The sequence below is a fragment of the Nuphar pumila genome, chromosome 4, assembly GCF_984573655.1.
Source record: "Nuphar pumila chromosome 4, dmNupPumi1.hap1.1, whole genome shotgun sequence".
Taxonomy (NCBI): Eukaryota; Viridiplantae; Streptophyta; class Magnoliopsida; order Nymphaeales; family Nymphaeaceae; genus Nuphar; species Nuphar pumila.
This window is the reverse complement of record NC_143252.1, coordinates 138949745-138974363: the sequence shown is the minus strand read 5'-3', so window position 1 is coordinate 138974363 and position 24619 is coordinate 138949745. Positions and strand designations below refer to the sequence as shown.

General features: G+C 40.9%; 1 protein-coding gene across 1 annotated transcript; it reads right to left on the bottom strand.

Moving 5' to 3' along the window:
• Positions 1 to 465: 465 nt before the first annotated feature.
• Positions 466 to 24469, bottom strand: LOC149841272 (putative RNA-dependent RNA polymerase 1). The gene is made up of 4 exons (XM_090005229.1): positions 23918 to 24469; positions 18731 to 20571; positions 6958 to 7108; positions 466 to 1239 (listed from the first exon to the last, which is right to left on the bottom strand). The coding sequence occupies exons 1-4, from the start codon at positions 24467 to 24469 to the stop codon at positions 466 to 468; spliced, it is 3318 nt and encodes a 1105-aa protein (XP_089861355.1).
• Positions 24470 to 24619: the final 150 nt, after the last annotated feature.

Genomic DNA, 24619 nt, shown 5'->3' with positions numbered 1-24619 from the left:
TGAAATCACAAGAAAACTTTAATGAATGAACAATGGTGGACCTACTGATTAGTCAAATGATTTCAACCATAATTACCAAAAAAGCAAGAAAAGAGTGCAACAAGGGACAAATAAAACACGAAGGCATTTAAGAAATGCTTGGATACGTGGCCTGCAAAGCATTCAAGAACCATAAGAAACAATAATAGAAATTAGCAGAAATATTTAAAAACTTGTTTTTTATTTAAAATAGGTTTTACATATCTTTCAACACGAGAAAGATATTTGCAATATTACAGAAGTTCATTTTCATACTGAGCAAAGCAGGACTTCCCATTATTTACAATAATAGTGCAGTTTCGCACTTCCAAAGCAAGTTTCATGAGAATCAAATTTTTGAATATTTAAAGGCTTCTGTAACTATGATCCTAGCAGTGATCATATTAACTTCAGTGAGCTCATGCGCAGCTCTTCATTTCAGTACCCCTACCTCATCTTCCCTTTCTTGATAGTTAGGAGCTTGTCATAGACACACCAAGGGAAGCTGATGAAATGTGGTTGGTCTTCCTCTCTGTAGGCTCCCCAGTAATCTGGATGATATGTGACATGATACCAAGCAGATGCTTTTGCATATGGACAATCCTCGGAATCAGGACCATACTTCTCAGACTTGCTAGACCTTTTAGCAAACCAGCCTTTTGCTTCATTTTTAAGAGACTTTACAGCCAATTGGATGGCTTCAGAATCTCTGTTCTTTCTAAAAGATCTTGAGGGGGTCATTACACTACCAAAGAGGATTTCAGCCTCTGTTTCGAACCCATAATACTGCATGAGGCCACCTAATTTGAGATCATACTCACATTTGTAATTATATGCATCTTCCAAGTAGTCTTTGTATCCATCAACTTCCATGTCTCGATCATATGCCTGTTGGGCAACCTCCTCTGTGAATGGCCCTATGACGGCTGGATTATCCTTGACAGCCCTGAAAAGTTTTCCAATTACTCCTTTGGATTCATATGTGGACTTGTCTGTTTTTTCCATGAAGTCTGGGTATTCTGTTGGGCGAAGGTGAGATGGGATCTCAGCAGGAATTCCAGTCTTGGGAAAGTCGACGGCGACTGAGAACAGCTTGGCAAGCAGTATGCAAGGTTCACTCAGTGCCTTCTCAGGTAACTTGTCAGCAAAGACGGTGTGGGCATTGGAAATTATGCCTAAGCTGTCGTTGATCATATAATTTACAAAGTACTCTTGAATGTCCTGTGAATTTAGAGAACGCATGTCAGCAGTGCAAGGTTGATTGGCTACTTAGCTGGAGATTAACAATACAAAATCTGTGAAAGGACAAAATGAATACAAATAATTTACACTAACAGAAAAATCCTAGAGCAGAAGCACAAACATCGGAAAAACTAAATCCTGTTTAAGAACTGAAATACAGTAAGCAATCCACCTCAAGGCATAACCAACAGTCTTTCGCTGTTAGTCTCATGAGTTTTTCAAGTCTAGGCCACAGAAGATGTATGTGAACACAATTTACGTGAGATAAATGGCAGAAGAGCATCTGTCACACAATTCAACTAGTCCCTGAATCTGCCAGAGTCCACAATGATGGTTAAAAAAATTAAAGAACCAACGATAGTGTCATCCATTTGCCTTTTTCTTTATGATAGAATTACCCTTTTGTATGATTGCATTATCTTTATGGCATCTTAATCATTTCATAAATACTGAAACCAAGTGTCTAGCTGCTTTTTACATGCAGAGAGTCTATACTTGACAAGATTCATCCTAGTTTTATTAAAAAGGACCATTTCATTTCTTTCACTATATTCTTCTTGGTTACTGGCAGTCTTTGTTGGCGTTTTCGGTATCAACATACATAGAAAGCATACGTGGAAGTTTATCTGTTGATGCCACAGAATGTGTGTGCAGGTGTTTGGCGTTCTCCTCATCCGGTCGACACCCACGATGAGCCCAGATCTTAGGTCAACGGTAAGCAGGACTCTATACCACGTCATCTTTACGTAGAATTTGGGTAAACTTGCAGCGAAACTCTCATCATCTTCGTAGCAGCCAACCCCCTTATATAATGGGGAAAGAAGCAGATACGTACGTAACTGCCACCCACTATCTCCCTATTATGTGGTCCACTAATGTGGCTCACTAATGGTGTTAAACTGGGTCACACAAATTAGTTGGACCCAAATCTATTATGTCCAACATTCTTCCACTTGATACATTGACACCAAAAGTGCACTAAATCGAGGTTTATACTGTTATCTCAATTTAATTTTTCATGTGGGTTCGCATGCTACCATTTATCACAAGGAAGAATCATATGAGTCATAAACACTCCTTTATGAAATGTCATATTCGTATGTACTGTACTATAATTCACCTTCAGTGCTTAAGCATGCTGAAATTACCTTTATGAATAGGTTGGTCTCTTACCAATTCTTCTTTTTGGTCCTTTAATATTGTTATCCTGCTATTCTCTCTAACCCATATGAGAGATTCTTTATGCAAAATCAACAATTTACAAAGTCATAGAGAATCAAAAGAGATCACATAATGTATTATCATACATAAAAAGAAATCAAAAGAACTCATCCCCTTTACATGTTGGGAATACAATCCTGGTGTTAGCCCTTTAGTAAGAGGATCCAGAGTCATTTCCTTCATCCCAATTGTATCAATACATACCAGATGATTCTCAGTCCTTTCATTAACAATAAAGTATCTTAACTCTATGTGTCGACACGACATTGAGCGCTTGTTATTTGAAAAGGACACGGCTACTTCATTATCACAAAAGATCTTTAGTGGTTTCTCAATAGAACCCAAGATCCTTAATGAAGTTTCTTATCCAAATGGCCTAAGATAAAACCTCGTATAAAATCAATAATTTATGTCCCAATATATTTCAGAAATTCCTTCATTGTCCTACAGTGAGAGATAACACATCGAATATTCTGAGTTACTCAAGATTGCAAAAGCAACATGCTAAGATTATTCGAATACTCTCATATCTCATGAACATCATTTTGAGCGCTCTCACTTCTCATAGACAGCCTTCAAAATGGTTGTTCTATTCTTCGTATGAGTGGGAGATAAATCTCTCTATACGAGATTCATATTGAAAAGGTAAATATGAGACCCCCTATTATTCACCTTTTCTAAGATAAGTATAGTTGAGTCATTATCGTTTGACTTTGGTGAAAACGACAATACTGATAGTTGCTCCATCTCTTCAATTCTTAAGAAATTGACTTCAGTTGCTGAAACTAGCAGATCATGTAACCAGAGGCAATTCAGCACTGTGCATTTGGGTATAAACATTGTTCATGGGCTGGAATACACATCTACTAAAACACCCTCTGTGAATTTGAAACACAACAACCTACCTTTGGGTAGAATCGTTGTTTTATAAACTCGCACACAATCATAATAACGAATCTTAAAACAGTCCAAAGAATTCTTAATCAATATGGCTCAGATCACTTTGGTGATAACATGAATCGGTCAATCAAGATCTTTTATTGAAAATATATTCGTATTATGGAGCATGCCCATGCACACATATTTTAATGTTTGTATATTCATGAAAAAATATACTTTATATCAAAAAATACAAGTTCATGCTTCAATTTATATGCATAAACTAATTTTGATAATAAAATATCATGAATTTAGTCATAATTCATGCTTAATATTTAAAATCATCATGCATGACTTAACAAACATGAAACACATAAATTAATATGCATAAGTCATGTTTTCTATACAATAAACACTTTATAAAGCATAGAAAATAACTAAAACAAGCTCATATGGGTAAAATCTGGAGTCCTCAAGTAGGAAACAGTCTTATATGACCCTGAACTGGTCTAAAAACACTCTAAACTGATCATCCAAGGGTATAAACCGGTTCTGAATGTTATGAACCGGTGTCAAGTATAAACAAAAGTTCATAAAGACCTTATAATCGTATGTCAAAATCCTTGTATTTTCTTATATTTATGAAAGCAGGGTCTTAGCATCTCAGAACCGGTGAGAAACAGGAAGGAACCAGTCAAAAACAACTTTGAACCCGTCCCGGAAGGAGCCGAATAAGTCCCTGATCTGGTTCAGGCCAAATAGTGCCTGGACCCTGACTGAATCCAGGTCAGAACCAGTTCAAACTGAATCTGGGTCAGAACCAGTTTAAACTGAATCTGGGTCAGACCCGGCTTTAACTGGATCTGGGTCGGACTCAGCTTGAACTGGATCTGGGTTGGACCCGGCTTTAACTGGATCGGGGTTAGATTCAGTGTAAACCAAGATTGGGTCTAACCCGGTATAAACGGAATATGGGTCTGACCCGATACTAACTGAATTTGGGCCTCCTGATTAGATCCATACCCGAATACCTTATGGGTCTGGACCATAACCTGGTCCAAAAATGAATCTGGGTCTTCCGAATTAGACCCAAGCCCGAATACCTGATGAGTCTGGATCACAACCCGATTCAAAATGTTTTGGATCTTGACCCGGTTAAAAAAGGATTGGACCATACCCAAAACCAAATGGGTCCGACTCCGATCCAACCGGATCGAATCTTATCACCGATCCAGACCCCAAATTGATTTGAGTCCCTTTAGGAGATCGGATCCTAAGCTCAATCCAAAACAATGGTTCTGACCCAGACCCGATACTAAATGGGTCTGAGTCCATAGGACCAGACTCAGACCCGATGCCTTATCGGTCCGGGTCCGATCATACGATAAAACTGCAAACCTGATCCAAGATAGATCTGAATCCTACATATGGATTCAGCCCCAAAATGGATCAGACCTAGACCCGGACACTGAATGGGTCCGGGTCCAATCCTGGGAACTGATAGTCAATGGATCCAGGCAGACCCGATCCACCCAAAATCCAGATTTGGATCGTGTATGCCACTGGGTCAGAATACCCAATCCGGTCATCAGGCATTAACACAGAAACTCGAGGGTTTTTGTTTACACAACCCTGAGAAACCAAAACGGTTTCGCTCCTCCAGATGTCATGGCGACCCACGTCGCCCTGGAGCAAAAATTGGTGACCCACGATCGCCTGTCGGCAACCAAACGTCACCCCACGGTGACTCCCGCAGCCTAAGTTCACCGGTGACGAAGAAAATCCCTTCGACCATGGCAGTCTGAGGAGGAAAAGAGGAGAATCCTGTCACCCCTTCGGCGGTGACCCACATCGCAGCACAGCGACAGACACTAGTGGTCGACTGAAAGCAAACGACGACTTCGACCAACGGTCGCCCCTTCCGGCATATCACCTTTTGGCGATCAGCTCGATTTTCCCCGACGATGGCTGACTCCACTCCAACCCCATGGCTAAAAGATCAGAGAGACTGATGTCGGTAGTCACCCTACGGCAACTGTCACCATCGTTCGGTGACCAACATCGCCCCACGGTGACGAGCTGTCACCTCAGGGTGACTTTGTCACCGGTGAGGGTTGTTGCCCCATGACAACAGTCTGCCGGGAAAGACTGTCAGCGTTACGACGACAGTTGTCATTTACTGGCGACCAATGTTGACGGGCTGTCGAGAAACATTGTTGCCCCACGATGACAGTTTCAGTCTGTTGCAGTCGTCTCACGATGACATACTGTCGAAAAAACAGTCACCTCATGGTGGTTGTCATCGTCAACCTGGGAGTTAGGTCGCCCCACGGCAACAATCACAGCAAACGCCAACAGGCTTGTACGCATCCACGCGCAGCAGTATGCGTGGATGTAGGCCCATAACCCAAAGTTGGCATTTCTGGCATCAACATACATAGAAAGTGTACCTGGAAGTGTATATGATGATGCCACATAATGTGTGTGCGGGTGTTCGACGTTCTCTTCATCCGGTTGACGCCCACGATGAGCCCAGGCCTTAGGTCGACAATGAGCAGGACCCTATACCACGTCATCTTTATGTGGAATTTGGGTAAACGCGAAACTCTCAGCATCTTCGTAGCAGTCAACCCCCTTATATAATGGGGAAAGAGAAAGTTACGTAACTGCCACCCACTATCTCCCCATTATGTGGTCCACTAATGTGGCCCACTAATGGTGTCAAATTGGGTTACCCAAATGGGTTGGACCCAGATCTGTTATGTCCAACAGTCTTTTCCCAAGATCAACGTTTATCATGTCCTAAAGGGAGCACAATGATTCTCATAACCTATAATTTGTGCAATGCTATCAAGAACGTTATGGAACCACAAGCAAAATGAGCTAAAAACAAGATAAAGAAAAGACAAAAGAGAGAAAGGCACAAGAGTCGCATGTTTCTGCGTTAGGCATAGGTCCCATAAGCGGCGGAGTAAAAAATCAACTAACAAATGTGAGAAATATAATAGACACAAGATCTATCAAAGCCCCAAAACATATTGCACGCAAAACTCTCTGAAATCAGAGGTGGTTCTCCATTACAAAGGAAGAAATGCTAAAATGGCTTGGGAAAAAATTACAAAAACAGGGCAGGTCCGGCCGTCCACTACTGCGGTACTACCACAAACTTCATTGAAAAATCTCATAGCACGATGTACAAAAAATTTGTCAGATGGGGTCGTGTACATCGTGACCAGTATCAGAAGATGGCTGACAAATTGAAGATGGGAAATTTAGAATTCAAAACACCCATAACGAAAAGGTTAACTCCTTTTTTTTGTTAAGAATTTTGTCAGCCATCTTAACAAAAAGGGAGTCAGATGGCTGACAAATTTCTGAACTCCCTTTTTGTTAAGACACCAATACTGGTTATGGTTAACTCCCTTTTTGTTAAGAAATCAAAACGCCCATAACAAAAAGGGAGTTAACCATGACCAGTATCAGAAGATAGGAAAGTAACAATTCCCAATGCCCATAAATCTTACAAGATCAGCATATCCAGGGTCAACTGAGCAAGAGAAATGACCATTTAGAACAACTTGTTTACAAGATAAATACCTCCATTGAAACATCACGATCCAGATCTTTTGGTGGTGCAGGGTCATATTCCATAGGATCGATTTGCCGAGGTGGAATAAGTTCAGGATCCCAACTCACAAAGTACAGATCGCCATCCAAATCACTCCCGGAACACTCATTTGGATGTGGCCTTTCATTTGAAACACCAGTACCAATGTTAGTAACCAGTGTGATGTATTAAAACTAAAAGAAAAAACTATGCAATATACTTTAAAATGATGGTATTTCCAAAACATCAAGACAGACTTCCTTTCATATTGTTATAAGAAACATCACATCGATGTTATTATATTTTAAAGTATTGAGCATATTTGTGAATATCCTTTAAGCATTGCATCTCATTACTTTGTAGCATATAGGATCAAGGTGACCAATGTCACCAACATTCTATATGTGTTGTTTGTTTCTTGCACGCATTGCAAGTTTTACATAGAAAAATCAACTGAATTGTTCTGTATTGGCCCAAAAATAATAAAAAATTTATTACGTGTTAATCATAACATGACACATGTTAAAACCATTAAAATAATATTTATAATTATTTTTTAGTTTTTTTATTTAGATGTATTAAAAAATAGCCGATTCACACCTGCAGCTTATCGAATTTCTGTGATACCCACGGAAACTGATAACATTGGAAAAAAACACCTCACTTGCTCACAAGCTCATTGGTGTAAAAACCACAGGCCCCTCTCACCCATTAGGGAGTACACCCAGCTTCCCCCTCACGGCAAGGGACACACACCTGTGGGTTTTGAACTAGTTGGTGACATTTATAAGTAGCCCCTACCAGATGACCCGAGCTAGGAATGTAAATGCTTTGGGTGCAATCTGATTCCCGACCCGAATATAAGTCCATTAAGTGGGTTTGGTAGCTAAATCTGGATCCGATTAATAATCAGATCTGGGTTTGCTATTAAGTGTTGTATTCAAACCCGAACCCGAATCCGACTAAAAACCTAACCCGATTAAGTGTAAATACCGAGTTTTAAACTAGTCGGATCTGAGTTTGGTTTTAGCTTTTTCTATCCAAATCCGAATCTGAATCCCATTAGGCCAAACCCGATTAAGTCGGACATGGTAATGCCTAGATCCGACCTGAATCGATCCGAACCGTTTACATCCCTAACCGGCGCCCTCATAGGCACTTATGTGGCATGATAGGAAGTAATAAAATTTGTGCATTTTTTGTTGGCATCCAAACATGCATAATTTTTGTCTCCACCAGTTTTCTAAGTTAGCCCAAAAGAACCAAAGTCCAATGACAAGGAAGTTTAGTTGATGCAGAAAATACAAAAAACAGAGGCAGAGTAAAACTAGAATGTTGGAAATGAAGCACAAGTCCATCGCTACAGTGGGGATACGGCCAACTTTACGAAGTTTTCAGTAGGACTTTTATATCAAGGACATGGTACCGGAGTGAAAATGGAGTATCTGTGTGACATAGCCGAATAGTTGACCAAACCATACTACACGATCCAAACTCCACAACGTTCATGCATAATTGCATATATAGAGTGAATAACTGAGCTCAAAATAGCACACAAGGGTTCCACTCATCTGGTAGGGGAGACTTGTGAATGTCACCAAGTTGATGAAATGTCACAAGTTCGAAACCCACAGATGGCATCTCTTGCCGCAACGTCCAAGCTAGGTGTACTTGCAGATGAACATAGAGGACCTCAAGGGTTTTACCAACTTGCGGCCAACTGATGTAAATGGGAGGTGATTTATGAAGCAATCTACCCAAACTACGAATTGTCTAGGGAAACAAAAAATAAATCTAAAAAATAGCAAGAAATTCAAGAAACTGCTAAAAATTAATGGAAAATGCTGAAAATTAACTAAATCAAGAAATAAATGAAATAAACTTAAAAGTAACAATTTCTGAAATCTAACGATGATTTCCTAAACCCCTAGATTTCCCCTTTATTTATAGATGAAAAAATTATAATCTTGATAAACCCAACCTTCAGTCCTCAATAAGACTATCTAAGACAGTTTCTTAAATCTATTTTTCTTAATGAATATGGATCCATCATTTTGGACTCAATATCCAAATACAAACTAGAAAAAATCAAATTTTAATAATGAATGTTAATGGACCCTCGTGAATCCAGTGCTTTTGCTCCACTCTTGCATCATTTTTCTTAGGTTGAAGAAGACTTTTTGTCAATTCTGATCCTGTTTGCACTTTTTTCAATTACATTCCACCTTATGGGTTATGGGCTCATATTATTGAACTGGATCTCAGTACTGCTCTCTAGATTAAATGAACCAAGCAAGATCTATCCCAACATGCATACTGAAACCAAGAATATTCTTTCAAAATCAACCAAAGTTGTGTGAGATTTTTCAAAAGTGAAATGGGTCAAACGGGATCTAAAGCAAATGGTTGAAACAAAAGTTAGATACCATAGATATTTGTGGAAGCCTACATTGATCCGGTTTGAGGAAGTCCAAAGTCTTAAATGGTTTTGGGTTGTAGAATATAGATATATATAGGACAATCTTGGATATGGTTATTAGGGTTTAGATCTTCAATATATTTAGGTAAGATTTGCGGAAGATTACTCTGAATTGGGTCAAGTAGGTTTAGGGTTGGATCTTTGGAACCTAAGGTAGATTCACGCAAATCTACTAAACAGGTTTGGATCTGTGATTGTGATTTTGGATTTAAATCATCATGAATTGGTTGTAGGACTTCATATAGGTCTTGAATGGATTTAAATGAAAGTTCATTTTGGTAGGCTCTAACAAGGTATTATCTACCAAGGTTTTGGTATTTCTAGGTCAAATATATAAAATTGGATCTTTTATGAAGTTGATAAGCATCAACATCTTCAATTCGATCCAGATTGACACTCCTACTAGTCTTTTGCATCTATGATTGAATTCTATGCCGAGAGAACTTTTTTTGTGTTCTCAGATCTGGTGATGTTCAAAGGTACACTCTATTGCATAAACCCAATCCAATAATGCACTTGGGCCGTTTTAGTCTGTGAACTTAGAGCATCAAAACTGATCACCGTACTTCGCATGAAACCAATATTCAACCCATTTCTCTATAGTCCTTGGTAGATGTTTGGATCTTGAGCACTGTACCTATTTTGGGTGCTTGATTAAAGTCTTAAGTATGGTCTCTTGATCCGGTGGGTTAGGGTCTAGAGAGTTTGAGTTTGATTTGAATATGGGTGTGAATGATTGTTTGAATCACACTCGGTCAATTCTAGTGGATTTTGAGGTGGGTAAGGTTCTAAGTGGAAGTTGGAATGGGTCAAGGTGGGCTTTGAGCAAGGGTTTGGGAGATTTTGGGTCATTAGGTTGAGATTTGGGGATTTACGAGTTAGTTCTGGGCTCAATACAAGGAGTGTGGGGGAAGCCATCCGATTAATGGATGGGTGTCCAACTCTCATCCCCTAACCCCTTAGATTTCTCATCTATTTATTGACGATTTTTTTTTTTTAATCTTAATAAACCCAACTTTCAATCTTGAATAAGCCTATCTAAGATAGTTTCTTAAATATATTTAACTTCCTATTAAATATGGATCTATCGTTTGGACTCAATATCCAAATAAAAACTAGACAAAATCTAAATATAAAAATGAATCCTTATTTACCTTTGTGAACACGTTTCTTTTGCTCCACTCATGCCAATATGCCGTTGGTGAAGGGGATTTTTTCCCTTAGACTATCCAAAAAATAAACTTGGTTCAAAATAACCAAACGATGACCTGAGTTACAAGAACAAATTGAAAGTAATTTTTGTAGCCCCACACTGTAGCCACCAGCGACAGTCGATGCTTACATGCATAAAGATATTAATTAGCTACATAGTCCCAATAAATCTAGCTACAGTCTCTAAAATATATACTTATATCCAAGTCAGTCTCATCACGAAAGACCATATCAGATTCAGTCTCACATGCAGGGATGCCGACAGTATGGGTTCAAGTCAAACATCTGACCAACCCGAGTCTATTTAGATGGTTTGGCGAGTCGTATCAGAACATCTCATAATACTGGCTTTTGTGTATTGAGTATATATATAGTTAATCAAGTGCATGTCAAACTCGTTTTTTAGTTATTTGAATTCAGATTCTTCTTAGGAATGACCAATTTGATATTGAATCTGAATTAGAATTGATTAATGTATATCTGGTTATGTCATGATTTGGTAAAGCCCACATCCAAAACCAAGTCTGACTAAGCTCAAAGAAGGATTTATTTATCTGAGGAAGCCTTGGTTCAGGTGGTGGGGCTTGAGAGCTCCACAATATATATGGCTCACCTTCTTAAAGGCAAGCGACGTGCACCCCTACTCAAACTCTTGATGTCCTTCATCTTGATCGTATTAAGCCGAACCATCTAACCAGTCATGTTAAGCCCTTCTGGGCATCAAAGTAGTATCCGTAAAGGATTGTTTCCTGATTTTTGTAAACGTAATTATCAGGTTATGACACTTAAAAGGGCTCTACTCATCTGGTAGGGGCGACTTGTGAATGTCACCAAGTTGACAGAAAGTCACAAGTTCAAAACCTACAGGTGGCGTCCCTTGGCTGCAAGGTTGAAGCTGGGTGTGTTGTGTTCCGGCGAGGATATTCCGGCGAGGCGGCAAAACAGACGGCGTCACTGTAGCAGTGGCCCTGCAAACAACAAAAAAACAGAAAAGCACGCAGGAAAAAAGGACAGCGTACCTGATGCTGCCATTTACGGAGGTTGGAGGTCGCCGGAGAAAAGGATTCTTCAACTCAGCCTGTCCGCAGCCACCACAAGCGCAGGCCTCCTTATGCAGACGGTGAGTCGACCTCTTCCCCTCTCAAATTTCTTTATTTTGCTTGACTTGGGTCGCTCATGATACCCAGTCAATATAAAGCATACGGTGGGAACGGTTTGCGTAACCGTTCCCCCTAATCGCATGCACATTTATCGGATGGATCATCCCTAATGTGGGGATGTATCCACATCGTGGATAACCACCACGTTAATCGTGGTGGTTAATCCAACATTCTCCCACTTGATCCGACGATAAATCTTTTTAACCATAAAACCTTATGGAAATAACTTGATGAATAGAATGGCCTTTATATTCTATTCTAAAGGTCCTTAGTTGAATCTCTAATCCTTATGAGATTAACAACAACCATAATGAGAATCAAAAGACTGAAAGTGATCACTTTATTTATATGCATATGTCAAAAAGAGTTTAACAATCCCATCCTCATTACATGTTCGGAATATAATCCCGGTGCTAGCCCTTTAGTAAGAGGATCAGCGATCATCTCTTTGGTACCAATATTGACAATATGCACTAAATGATTCTCCGTCCTTTCTTTAACAACAAAATACTTTAATTCCATATGCTTGCATGACGTAGTACTTTTGTTGTTGTTCGAAAAGGACACTGCAGCTTCATTATCACAGTAGACCTTCAGTGGCTTCCCAATGGAATTGACCACCATTAACTGTGATATGAAGTTCTTTAACCATATAGCCTGCGAAGTAGTCTCGTACAATGCAATGAATTCTGCCTCCATGGTGTGGGCAGCAGTGGTCGTCTGCTTTCCACTCCTCCAAGAGATCGCTCCCCCAGCAAGTAAGAAGACGTACCCAGTAGTAGACTTTCTACTATCAAGGCATCCTCCTAAATCCGCATCTGAGTAGCCAATGACCTCGAGGTGATTAACTTTATGATACGTTAACATATAGTCTTTTGTCCCTTGTAAATACCGCAAGACTTTCTTGGCAGCCTTCCAATGGGGTAAACCTGGATTAGACTGAAATCTGCCAAGTACCCCTACTGCAAAAGAAATATCTGGTCGAGAACATGTCTGCGCGTACTGCAAGCTGCCAACAACTGATGCATATGGATAAGCACTCATATGTGCTTTGTCAATATCGTTCTGTGGACAATCCTTTAGGCTCAGCTTGTCACCTTTTGATATGGGTGTAGAAGTAGGAGAACAATTCTCCATCCCATATCTCTTTAACACCTTTTCTATATAGGATCTTTAGGAGAGGCCTAAAAACCCTTTTGCTCGGTCTCGACGAATCTCAATGCCAAGAACATAAGCAGCCTCACCCATATCTTTCATATCAAAATGTGATGCAAGAAACTGTTTTGTCTCTGAAAGTAACTTAATATCGTTGGTTGCAAGTAAGATATCATCCACATACAACATCAATATAATGAACTTACTCCCACTTTCCTTAAGGTATATACATTGATCAATAATGTTTTCTGTAAACCCGAAAGTCACAATGACTTGAGAAAATTTAATATACCATTGTCGGAAGGCCTGTTTAAGTCCATATATTGATTTGTTAAGCTTACAAACCAAACGATCATTTTCAGAGAAACCAAGAGGTTGTTCCATGTATACCTCTTCATTCAGATCCCCGTTGAGGAATGTTGTTTTCACATCCATCTGATGTAGCTCTAAGTCATAATGAGCTACGAGGGCCAGAATAATCCTCATTGACTCCTTAGTTGAGACAGGAGAAAATGTCTCATTATAGTCAATGCCCTCCATCTGGGTGAATCCTTTAGCAACCAATCTTGTTTTATGTCTCTCTATATTACCTTTGGAGTCCTTCTTGGTCTTAAAGACTCATTTACACCCTACGGGCTTTACTCCTTTAGGTAACGTGACAAGATCCCACACTTGATTTTTAGCCATAGAGTCTAACTCTTCTTTCATGGCTTCAATCCAGTGCGAAGATTGTTTGCTCTCAACAGCTTCCATAAAATTCAACGGGTCATCATCCATATCTATGAAATCACCAGGCTCCTGAAGGTACACCACATAATCAGGATGTATTGCAGATCTCCTAATCCTTGTGGATCTCCAAACAGGTCGTTCCTCAGGCTCAGATTGAACCTGATCATCCTGTTCGTGCTCTTCCGCATTGTCCACAATAGGTTCACTTTGGATTTGTGCATTAACAATCGAATGATCAACCACACCATCATTAGGAATAACAATGTGGTATCTTTCGATGTTTTTCTTAACAGGTGATGAAACTGGATCTTGTATTTCCTCAAAACCAATGCTTTGAAGTGCACTTAATCCTACTGAACCATCTTCTAGGAATTTAGCCTTATCCGTTTCAACAATCTGTGGTGAGTGAGATGGGCAATAAAACCTGTATCCTTTTGATCTTTCTGGATAACCAATGAAATATCCACTGGTTGTTCTTGGATCAAAGGATTTAATGTGGGGGTTATATAGTTTAGCCTCTGCAGGACATCCCCATATGTGCATATAAGACAGTGATGGTTTCCTACCTGTCCACAACTCGTAAGGAGTTTTAGGCACAGATTTCGTAGGAACCTTATTCAAAATATGCACAGCTGTCCTTAAGGCTTCACCCCACAACTTTATGGGAAGTGTTGAATAATTCAACATAGCCCTGACCATTTCTTTAAGCGTACGATTTCTCCTTTCAGCTACACCATTCTGATAGGCACTACCAGGCATGGTATATTGAGGCACAATGCCTTCCTCTTAAAGAAATCGCGCTAATGGTCCTTCCCTTTGCCCCATCTCAGTAAACCTACCATAATATTCGCCACCTCTATCAGACCTGACTATTTTAATAACCTTATCGGTTTGTTTCTCTACTTCTTTCTTAAATTCCTTAAACATCTGAAAAACATCAGATTTTTCAAAAATCAAGTAGAGATACATATACCGAGAATAGTCATCAATAAAGGTGACGAAATATTTTTCGCCTGTGTAACATGGGGAAAACGGTCCACATACATCTGTATGGACTATTTCTAATATCTCACTACTGCGTTTGGCACCCTCTTTATATGTGTTTGTATGCTTAGCCTTTATGCAATCAACACATGGGTCATTGTCAGTAAAATCTAGAGATTGCAAGATTCCTTCATTTACCAGTCTCTTTATTCTCTTTTCAGAGATATGACCCAACCTTCGATGCCAAAGCATGTAAGATTTATCATTCATCATGCTATGTTTATTTCCAACTAATGCGTATTCAGAAGTCAAAGACTCCTGAGTTTGGATCTTCACATTCAATCTATATAAACCATCATAAACAGATGCAGAACCAATTTCAATTGAATTTCTGAATATGAACAATTTGGAATTTTCAAACTTAAAACAATATCCAAATTTATCCAACTTTGAAATTGAAATTAAGTTTCTACTATATGATGGAATATAAAAGACATCATGAAGATCTAAAACTACGCCCGTATCCAGAGTAATCCTGCAGTTTTCAACACCCTTCACATGTGAACGCATCTTGTTTCCCGAATAGATGCTTTTCTCATGCATTGTTGGTTCCCTTCTGCTCAGGAACAGCTGTAAATAGTTGAAAATATGAACAGTAGCACCAGAATCAATCCACCAGCTATTTTCAGGAATTTGTAATAAATTACATTCATGAGAAACAAATGACAAATTACCTCTCTTTTCCAACCACTTCTTGTACTTTATGCAATCTGCCTTTATGTGTCCCTTCTTCTTGCAAAAGAAGCACTTTATGGGAGCAGAGTTTGATTGCTTATCTTGGGATGACTTATCCCTAGTTGGCTTCTTCCTAGCATTTCTCTTAAATGCATTCTTCCTTGGTCCTACCTTGGACGTATGAGAAGCCATATGTGCACTTTGCACCTTCTCACCTTTCATCCTCTCTTCTTCTTCAACACACTTAGACATAAGTTCATTAAATGTCCATTCATCATTATGTGTGTTGTACGAGATTTTGAAAGGTCCGTATTCCAAGGGTAAGGACGTTAGAACTAAATGCACTAGGAAAGAATCAGAGATAGTGAGCTTCATGTCATTCAGCTGAGACGTTATGTTTCTCATCTCCAAAATGTGCTGGCGAATGTTTCCCCCTCCAGTATATTTCATAAATATCAATTTTGACATCAGGGTACTGGCTCTGGCCTTGTTTGAACTCACAAACTGTGCCTCAATGGCATTCATGAATTCTCTCACTGTTCTGCATTGTGGGATAGCACTCCGAATGTTCTTAGCTACTTTAGATTGCAAAAGCAACAAGCTAAGTCTATTCGAGCGCTCCCACTTCTCAAAAGCAATCTTTTGATCAGCAGTACTCTGATCAGTGAGAGCAGCGGGTTCATCTATCCTTAGGGTCAGATCTAAATCCATATACCCTAATGCAAATAAAACAGTTTCTTTCCAATCACTAAAATTGGATCCATCTAGAAAAGGTATGGAGCTAGAGCCATCTAAAATCACAGAACTAGAAACTGCATGACAAAAGACACGTATCAGGAAACATTCATACGAGACTAAAACTTTAGTGAAAAAAGCAAAATGATAAAGGCCCTTGATATGCTTCTTTCCAGGCGAGTGAAGGGGGTCATCGGAGTCCTACTTTGGTAAGAGTTCCGACACGCGAAACCACTTCGCCTACCAACCATATTCGGTAAAACTAAGGTTCTTGTGAAGATAGACCATCAACACAAGGTATTTTTGGATACACATGTGTGATGTATCTCGACACATTTACCTTATTCTACCCTACTTAAATTCCAAACACGATAAAACTACCTTTGGGTCGTCTATCGTTTCATGAATATAAGTACAATATGCATATCGGCTTAGGAACTGTATGATAGTATAAAATTCATTTATGACTCACGTGTATTCAGTCACTTTGGTGACATGAAAACACTGATTCATTTAACTATCCTTTATGCTAATATGCAAAATTATATCTTAAAATAGTCCGTAAACCGAATGGACTAGACATATGACCCTTGAAATGGTTCTTAAACTGAATGAACCAGTCATATGTATCACGAACCGGTCTTAAAGCACTCTGAACCGGTCTGAAACAGCCCTGAACCGGTCATCCAAGGGTCCGAACCGGTTCTGAACCTTATGAACCGGGTCAAATATGAACAAAAGTTCATTAAAACCCTATAACTGTATGCCAAAACCCCTATATTTTCTTATATTTAAGAAAACAGGATCTTAGCATCTCGGAACCGGTGAGAAACTGGAAGGAACCGGCCAAAAACGGCTCTGAACCGGTCCCGGAAGGGGACTGAGTCAGTCCCTGATCCGGTTCAGGCCAAATAGTGCCTGGACCCTTCTGGATCCGAGTCAGACCCGACTGCTAACTGGATCCGGATCAGACCCGGGGTTATCCGGGCCGGACCCGGTACAGTTCTTATCCGGGTCGGACCCGGTTACAACTGGATCCGGGTCGGACCCGGTACTAACCGGATCCGGGTCAGACCCGGTACTAACCAGATCCGGGTCAGACCCGGTAAAGTCTGGATCTGGGTCGGACCCGGTAAAGTTCGGATCTGGGTCGGACCCAGTAAAGTCCGGATCCGGGTCGGACCCGGTATTACTGGATCCGGGCCAGACCCGGTACATACCGGATCCGGGTCGGACCCGGTTACCGCTGGATCCGGGTCTGACCCGGGGTTTTCCTTATCCGGGTCGGACCTGAGCGGGTCCCCACCCGAATCCCTGATCCGATCCAGATCACTTTATGGATCGATTTCAGGTGGTCGGGTCCGGTTCAAAAATGAACCCGACTCGAAAAACAAAAACGATAAGAGTCGAAATTAGGGTTTTCCAAAACCCTATTTCGCCCTTTTTATTTTGTTGCAGGGTTTTGCCGCCGCCTGCCGGCAGCCAACGCCGGCGCTGTCGACGATCAATGCCGCCGTTCACCGGCGACCAACGCCGCCATCTGATGGCGCCCTTCTCCGACGAAAACATCCATCCGCCGGCCAAAAACGATGCTGCAAAAAATTTCAGAAATCCGGCGACTTAAAAAATCGTCGGCGACAACTCCCGCAGCCTCCTGATGGCGGATGAAGATGAAGACGCCGGCGGGATCCTCGACGACAGGAAAACCCCCATGAACAGAGGTAAGATATTTTTTTTATTATTATTATACTGTCGCCCAACGGCGACAGTCGCCGGTGCCGGCGACAGGCGCCGGTGACCAGCAGCAGGGTCACCCCACGGTGACCTGTGTTTCTGGTCAAAACCGGAGCACACCCCGCAGCGGAAGCGTGGTGGGCCCATAACCCAATGTTGTGTTCCGGCGAGGATATTCCGGCGAGGCGGCAAAACAGACGGCGTCACTGTAGCAGTGGCCCTGCAAACAACAAAAAAACAGAAAAGCACGCAGGAAAAAAGGACAGCGTACCTGATGCTGCCATTTACGGAGGTTGGAGGTCGCCGGAGAAAAGGATTCTTCAACTCAGCCTGTCCGCAGCCACCACAAGCGCAGGCCTCCTTATGCAGACGGTGAGTCGACCTCTTCCCCTCTAAAATTTCTGTATTTTGCTTGACTTGGGTCGCTCATGATACCCAGTCAATATAAAGCATACGGTGGGAACGGTTTGCGTAACCGTTCCCCCTAATAGCATGCACATTTATCGGATGAATCATCCCTAATGTGGGGATGTATCCACATCGTGGATAACCACCACGTTAATCGTGGTGGTTAATCCAACAGGGTGAACTCTCTGGTGGGCAGGGGGAGACCTCGAGGCTTTTACCAATCGTAGGCCAACCAATGTGTGGTTAGTGATAGGGGAGTTTTTCCTTTGGATTGCCCATAAGAAAATTTTGAAGTCATGGGGTGAACATTTCACATGACTTACTACTTGTACGTAGTAAACAGGTAACCAGTAAAAATGCATGTCAGAAATTAAGGAACTGGCACAAAATTAAACTGATGAACATCAATAAAGACAGATAAGACCACCGTACCTTTCCCCCTTTTGTGGGAAGACAACACAATCAACCATATGGTGCAAATCCGGGACGTCGACAGCCTGCAAGACCCGCACATCACCAGGGTGCAGGCAAGGGTTCTTGGCGACCACCACCGATCCCTGAACACTGTAAATTTTATGACGATCTGCATCGCCAATACCGGAGAATTGTACAAAAACCTGACCATATTCCAGACTCCTAGTTTCATCCATGCAACCCATCAGTGTTCTTCCCTTTCCGACAAATATCCTTGCCTTTCTCCTAAGTTCAACCAATTTAGACGCCCGAAAAGTTTGCAACATCATCGAGAGAAAAGGCTCGGAGTCCGGCATGTAACCACAACGCAACATAGCTTTAAGAACTTTAACGTTTTCTCCTGGAGACATGAGCTCAAGGGTCTCCAGTGCAATCTCTGCATCTTTCAAAACCTCATCAAGCTTGCCCACAACTTGCTTCTGCTTCATTTCAAAGATGGTATCTTCAATCCCCAGAGTTGACAAGAGATTGATTATCTGACGGTTTAGGTAACAAGGTTGGTACTTGGTCCAAGCCAATACATCAAGTTGGGTGTTGTTTGACATGTACTTGCACATGTTCTTTCTTAAGGACATCTTAAAGTTTGATGAACTAAGATCAACAGCAACAACACCTTTGTAGCCCCCATACCTTATTTGGAAGGCAGAAGGTGTCCTTATCTTGCATCCACACTTTTCTGCCACCTTCTGTGCAAATTCACTAGAAATCTTCCCTATTCCATCAGAAAAATTGTACTGACCTTTTTCTACATCAGGAATGATTTCAATTTCATTTGCAGTCACATTCAAGGTCTCTGTTGATGAGCTGAATGGCTGACCCAATCTAGCAGCGTGTTTTGCCGCATTCCTTATGCCACTAAAGTCTCCCATCCATTCTCTGATATCAGCTGCACTGACTCTAGAGTTCGAAGCAAACATCCAAACAGAACTCTCCCTCAGCTGGCTCGATGAGAAAGCGAGGAATTCATATTTCTTATCATCGATCACTATGCCTTTTCTCAAAGTGGAGAGTATCCTATGGTAGATATCAGTCCGGTTGCTGCCGCCGTCGGAAGAGACTCGCTGAATCAAGTCCATCGATCGGATCTTCTCTGTATCCTCATCGATAAACGAGACCCGCAGAAAGTTTTCTGCCTCATCGGGATACTGACGTATCACACGGTTGGAGATGTTGATCTCCGGCCCATAGAAGAACACTTTTGCAGGGGTGACTAGAACCCTGTTAACATAAACCAAGCCTGGTGCCAATGAAATGGCTGCGATCGGAACATAGCTAGCCGACTCTAATTCTCTGAACTGTGCTTTAAGCCACTTCTCCGGTTCGAAGCAGCAATCTCTTAATTGTGAAATCTTCTCTAATGCAAGCTCTATGTATTGAATAGGCACCGCAGAAGGACTCAGCAAGCGGTAGAATTCATCTGTAAGCGTCGGACCAGCAAGATATCCGGATTGAACTAAACAATTGATCTTAAACAATACCTTGAACGGCAACTTTATCCCGGACTGCGGAAGCGGATGAACAACGGGAACCAATTCCAGGCCTTGTGAATAAGAAAACCCTTGTAGAAAGTTTAATTTACTTGGTATCTCTATGCAGTGAGCAAAGAATGCATGGATATCTGGTAAGGGAGCCCCACTTGGGACTTCGAGGCAGAGTGTTGATGACTGCCCTATGAAACACTTCGGCGTAAAATCTGTCGTTCTGACAAATCGTTCATCTGGGAGATACTGATAAAAGTTCAGAAGCTGGTCTTCTGAGCTCGACAATGGCTTCTTAAAAATGCGTGGCGCACCTTCCAGCTGCAGATCAAGAGCATACACTGAGTATGGTTCATCTAACGGATATAAGCATTAAAATCAGTCAAAACTGTAACCACTTTCTTTGTACAATAGAGTTGCAAGCTTCCAATTCATCACAGCTTTCCTTTTGTAGCAGAGCCTTCACAAGCTATTGCTATTATATATACATTACAATTTTATTCATTATGATTTGAGGGTGCGAGAACTCTCACATATGTGCCACAAGGACACGGATTCATACATGTATATGACTTGCGTACGTGATATGGGTTTCCAAAACTTTTATATATATATATATGAGAACTATCAAGTGAACTAGGCATTTATAACACCTTTTTTTTCATACCCAATCATATAGATGTGGTGGCATGGTGAATTTGCTAGGAATCAAATGTTAGATAGTGTATTTTTGATAAAAAAAAAATTATGATTTTTGTATGCTTGAATATTTATTAAGACTATAAGCCATTGATTTTAAAGCCCTAAAATTTTTTGTTTATTTATCATAATCAGATGATTCAAGAGTTAAGAACTGGTCCTTTTATATATATATATATATATATATGGGTAACTAAAATATGTATATTGGCATGAACTTAGATTTTCATAGTTTTTTTTTTCTAAAATTTCACCATACAGAAAAGTGATCTAGATGCATGGTTTTATAGAAACGGACTCATGGATCTTGTATAAGAAGAATCTTTTAAGGCTTGAAATTCAATGGTTCAGAATTTTCATAAATATGCAAGCATAAAAAATCACATTTCTTGATCCAAATACAATGATCCAATAGTCAATTCCAACCAAATAGACCATGCTGAATGCATCTGCAGGGTTAGATTTGCAAAAAAAAACTATGAAAAATTGATTCATACCGGTTTACATATTTTGCTAGTTTACATTTCCAATTTTCATATATATATATAAAGAGAGAGAGAGAGAGTGGGTAAGGTTGTTAATGGATCGGGTTTGTTTAGGGTAGCCAATCCAACTTGAATCCGAAGTCCCAGGTATGGGCATGAAAACCGTTGAAACGAATAATATTAGGGACAATCCGAACCTGACCCAAGCATGGATCAAGATCTTTGCCAGGTCCCTGACCTGACTTGAGTATTTTATATGTATTTTTAATAAAAATGGATGTTTGAAATTATGCGGGTCTGGTTCTAGGATTTTATTTTCATGACCCGACAAAACCCAAACACGAACCCAAACCCAACGATTTGTTATTAGGAGGGGTTGGGGTATAACCTAATGGACCGGGTACTTGACCCGTTGACAGCCCTAAAAGCGAGTGTTCAGTACCATGATATCATAGGATGGTAAACATTTTTGTTTGTATGGATGTACCAAATGTTAGATGTAACTATGCATATGCGTTTAAGTATGAGGTTTTCTTATGTCAAATACACTATAAGATTCAATTTTTGGTAAATTGAACATGCTAAACATCATTTTGCATTTGGACATTAGATATATGTAAATTAAGAATATATATATATAGGAAAATCTACAACTTCATCCAGACCGTCCAATTAAACATAATAGGAAGGTCTCCAACCAAGCCTCCCAGTCCTCCCCCAACCCCCTTTGCTCTTAACACATCCTGCCGGACAGCCACCCGACGGTCAACGACGGCCGTCCGATGGTTTTTGGCTGACCCACACAGCCACTGCCATCCTCTCTCTACCAACACTCCGGTGATCGTCTGCCTACCAGGCGGCTACCCACCAATAACAGAGAAAAAATGGGTGAGCAGCCACCGTCGAGCAGGAAAAAAAAATAAACGTGGGTTCCTTAGAATGCTGTCAGACCGCGGGCAGCTACCTGCATCCGATAGTCGTCGACTGATCTCCGGCCAACGAGCACCTGCAACGGAGTTGGGAGGGTGGGATCGGGCTGGGTATGACAGACTGTTGGTGGATGACGAAGGGGTAGGGAGGATGAACCGGGAAGACGGTGCGGGTGCGCGGGCGATAGAACCATTCGATTATGTTTAATCGGACGGTTTAGATGTAGCTCTAGATTTTAGACCATTCAGGTCTCTCTCTCTCTCTCTGAGAGAGAGAGAGAGAGAATATATATATATAGAGAGAGAGAGAGAGCCCAAAGAAGATCAACATTAATACTCATATATATATATATAGAGAGAGAGAGAGAGAGAGTAGAGTAGAGTGTATCTGCTTAATACATAGCTTAACCGCAGCTTAATCACGCTCGTTGATAGACGGTCATGCGCAAAAAAGAAAAAAAAAAGCTAAAACGGCAGAAAAAGGCTTTAGAGGCACTCCAAGCGCTAAAGACTTTTTCCCGTTATTTTTAGCATTTTTCGATGGTTTTTTTTTTCTTGTGACCACCACAAGGTGCGTGATGGACTGTCAGCACGTTTAAACAGCTACGCTCTACTCTCTCTCTCTCTCTATTTAGGGAGCAGATCAGGTCAGGGTGAATATGAGCGTTTTTGCTCATGCTGACATCGTGGCCATCCGATTTGCATTTTAAAAAGCTCAAAAGTCAACAAAACCAGGTGGCATTCATCCAAAAAGCAAACAGACGGCCACGATGTCCGCATGAGCAAAAACGCTCATGTTCAGCGTGACCTGATCTGCTCCCCTCTATTTATATACATAGTGGTTATGTACAATGATATCTCATGGATTGTTTCATATCATAAAAAATTACTTGCAACTTATTACAGCCATTACAACTCTTTGTTTCCGTGTCCTCTTAACCTCAAATTTGAATCAAACCTTACCCACCTTAAGGTGTCTGAAATAATATCAGAAAATTTAAGATTTTTCTGCTATACCATTTGGGAGAATTGAGTTTTCTCTCCGACCTTGTCTAAACCCAGCCACTTGTCTACATGAGTTGACCTATTTTAGACTTACCCTTTCCGTTGTTTGAACGGTTTGAACCCTAGAACCAAGCATGCATCAATTAAGCACTCAAATCCAAAAATAATATGTTGGACTTGGATTGAATATCTAACTGCATCCTATTCGTTTCAACTCCTAAAAGTAACTTAAAATATTGCAGTGAAAAAAGCACAAATACAATCCCCAAAAGGGTTTGGCATAGTGGGATGGGACCTAGGCTGCTAGACAAATGGTCTAGGTTCAAATTAAATCCCATGGGCGTCAGCTCTTGTGCAAGCCCGACTCAGTGGGTCCAAATGTAAATTCCACGGAATTGTAAGCTAGGACAGCGACCTTAAGAACAGCAGGAAGAGCCAGCGCAGCTAAGTCTATGATCCCGAGGGTAGTTTCATTTCACCATGTAAATGTCGACAAAAAAAGCACATATACAACACAATTAAGATTGCCATCAATGAAAACAGACATACCTGAAATAGCAAATGCTTTGTGGGCAGGCCTTCTTGGTGATGCAGCTGAACCTTCCAAATGTTCTCGTAGCTGAGATCAAGCTTGTATTCAATGTTGTCCTGAGACAGGAACATGCAGATTCGACGTAACCCGAGCTCGAAATCAACGTTTACGTTTGGCATGGAGCAGAAACAATGGAACGTATTCTGCGAAACGAGGCATCCGAAGTGCAACAGCACTTCTTCCATCGCAAAAAATGGAGTTCTCGGGTGCAAAACGATGTCTTTCTCAAGTTCCCGAACCCAAAGTCGAGACCTCTCGTAAAAGAGGCGACGATCTCGCGAAAGAGAACCTAAGCGTCGGGCGTCTTCGATCGTCGCAAACTGAACGATTGCATAAGTTAATAATGAGTTTCGTCGATGACTCCTGAGCTTGCAAGCATAAACACTCCCTTCGCCTGTATGTTCCTCAACGAAGTTCTTCACGTCCTTCGCACTAAGACCCGTGGGAAAATTAGAGACCTGAACGGTCCTCCCAGCCGTGTACTCATTTTGTGAAGGAAGGCCTCCCATGTCATCGTCTTCTACAGGTATATTCTCATTGATGTTCTCATTTTTTGAAAAAAAACCTCCCATATTCTATCTCAAGAGTTGCACCAAATGGCTATTACTCCCAAGTCAATGCCCAGCACCAAATTACGCTTTAGCTTCAGCTGCTACAAG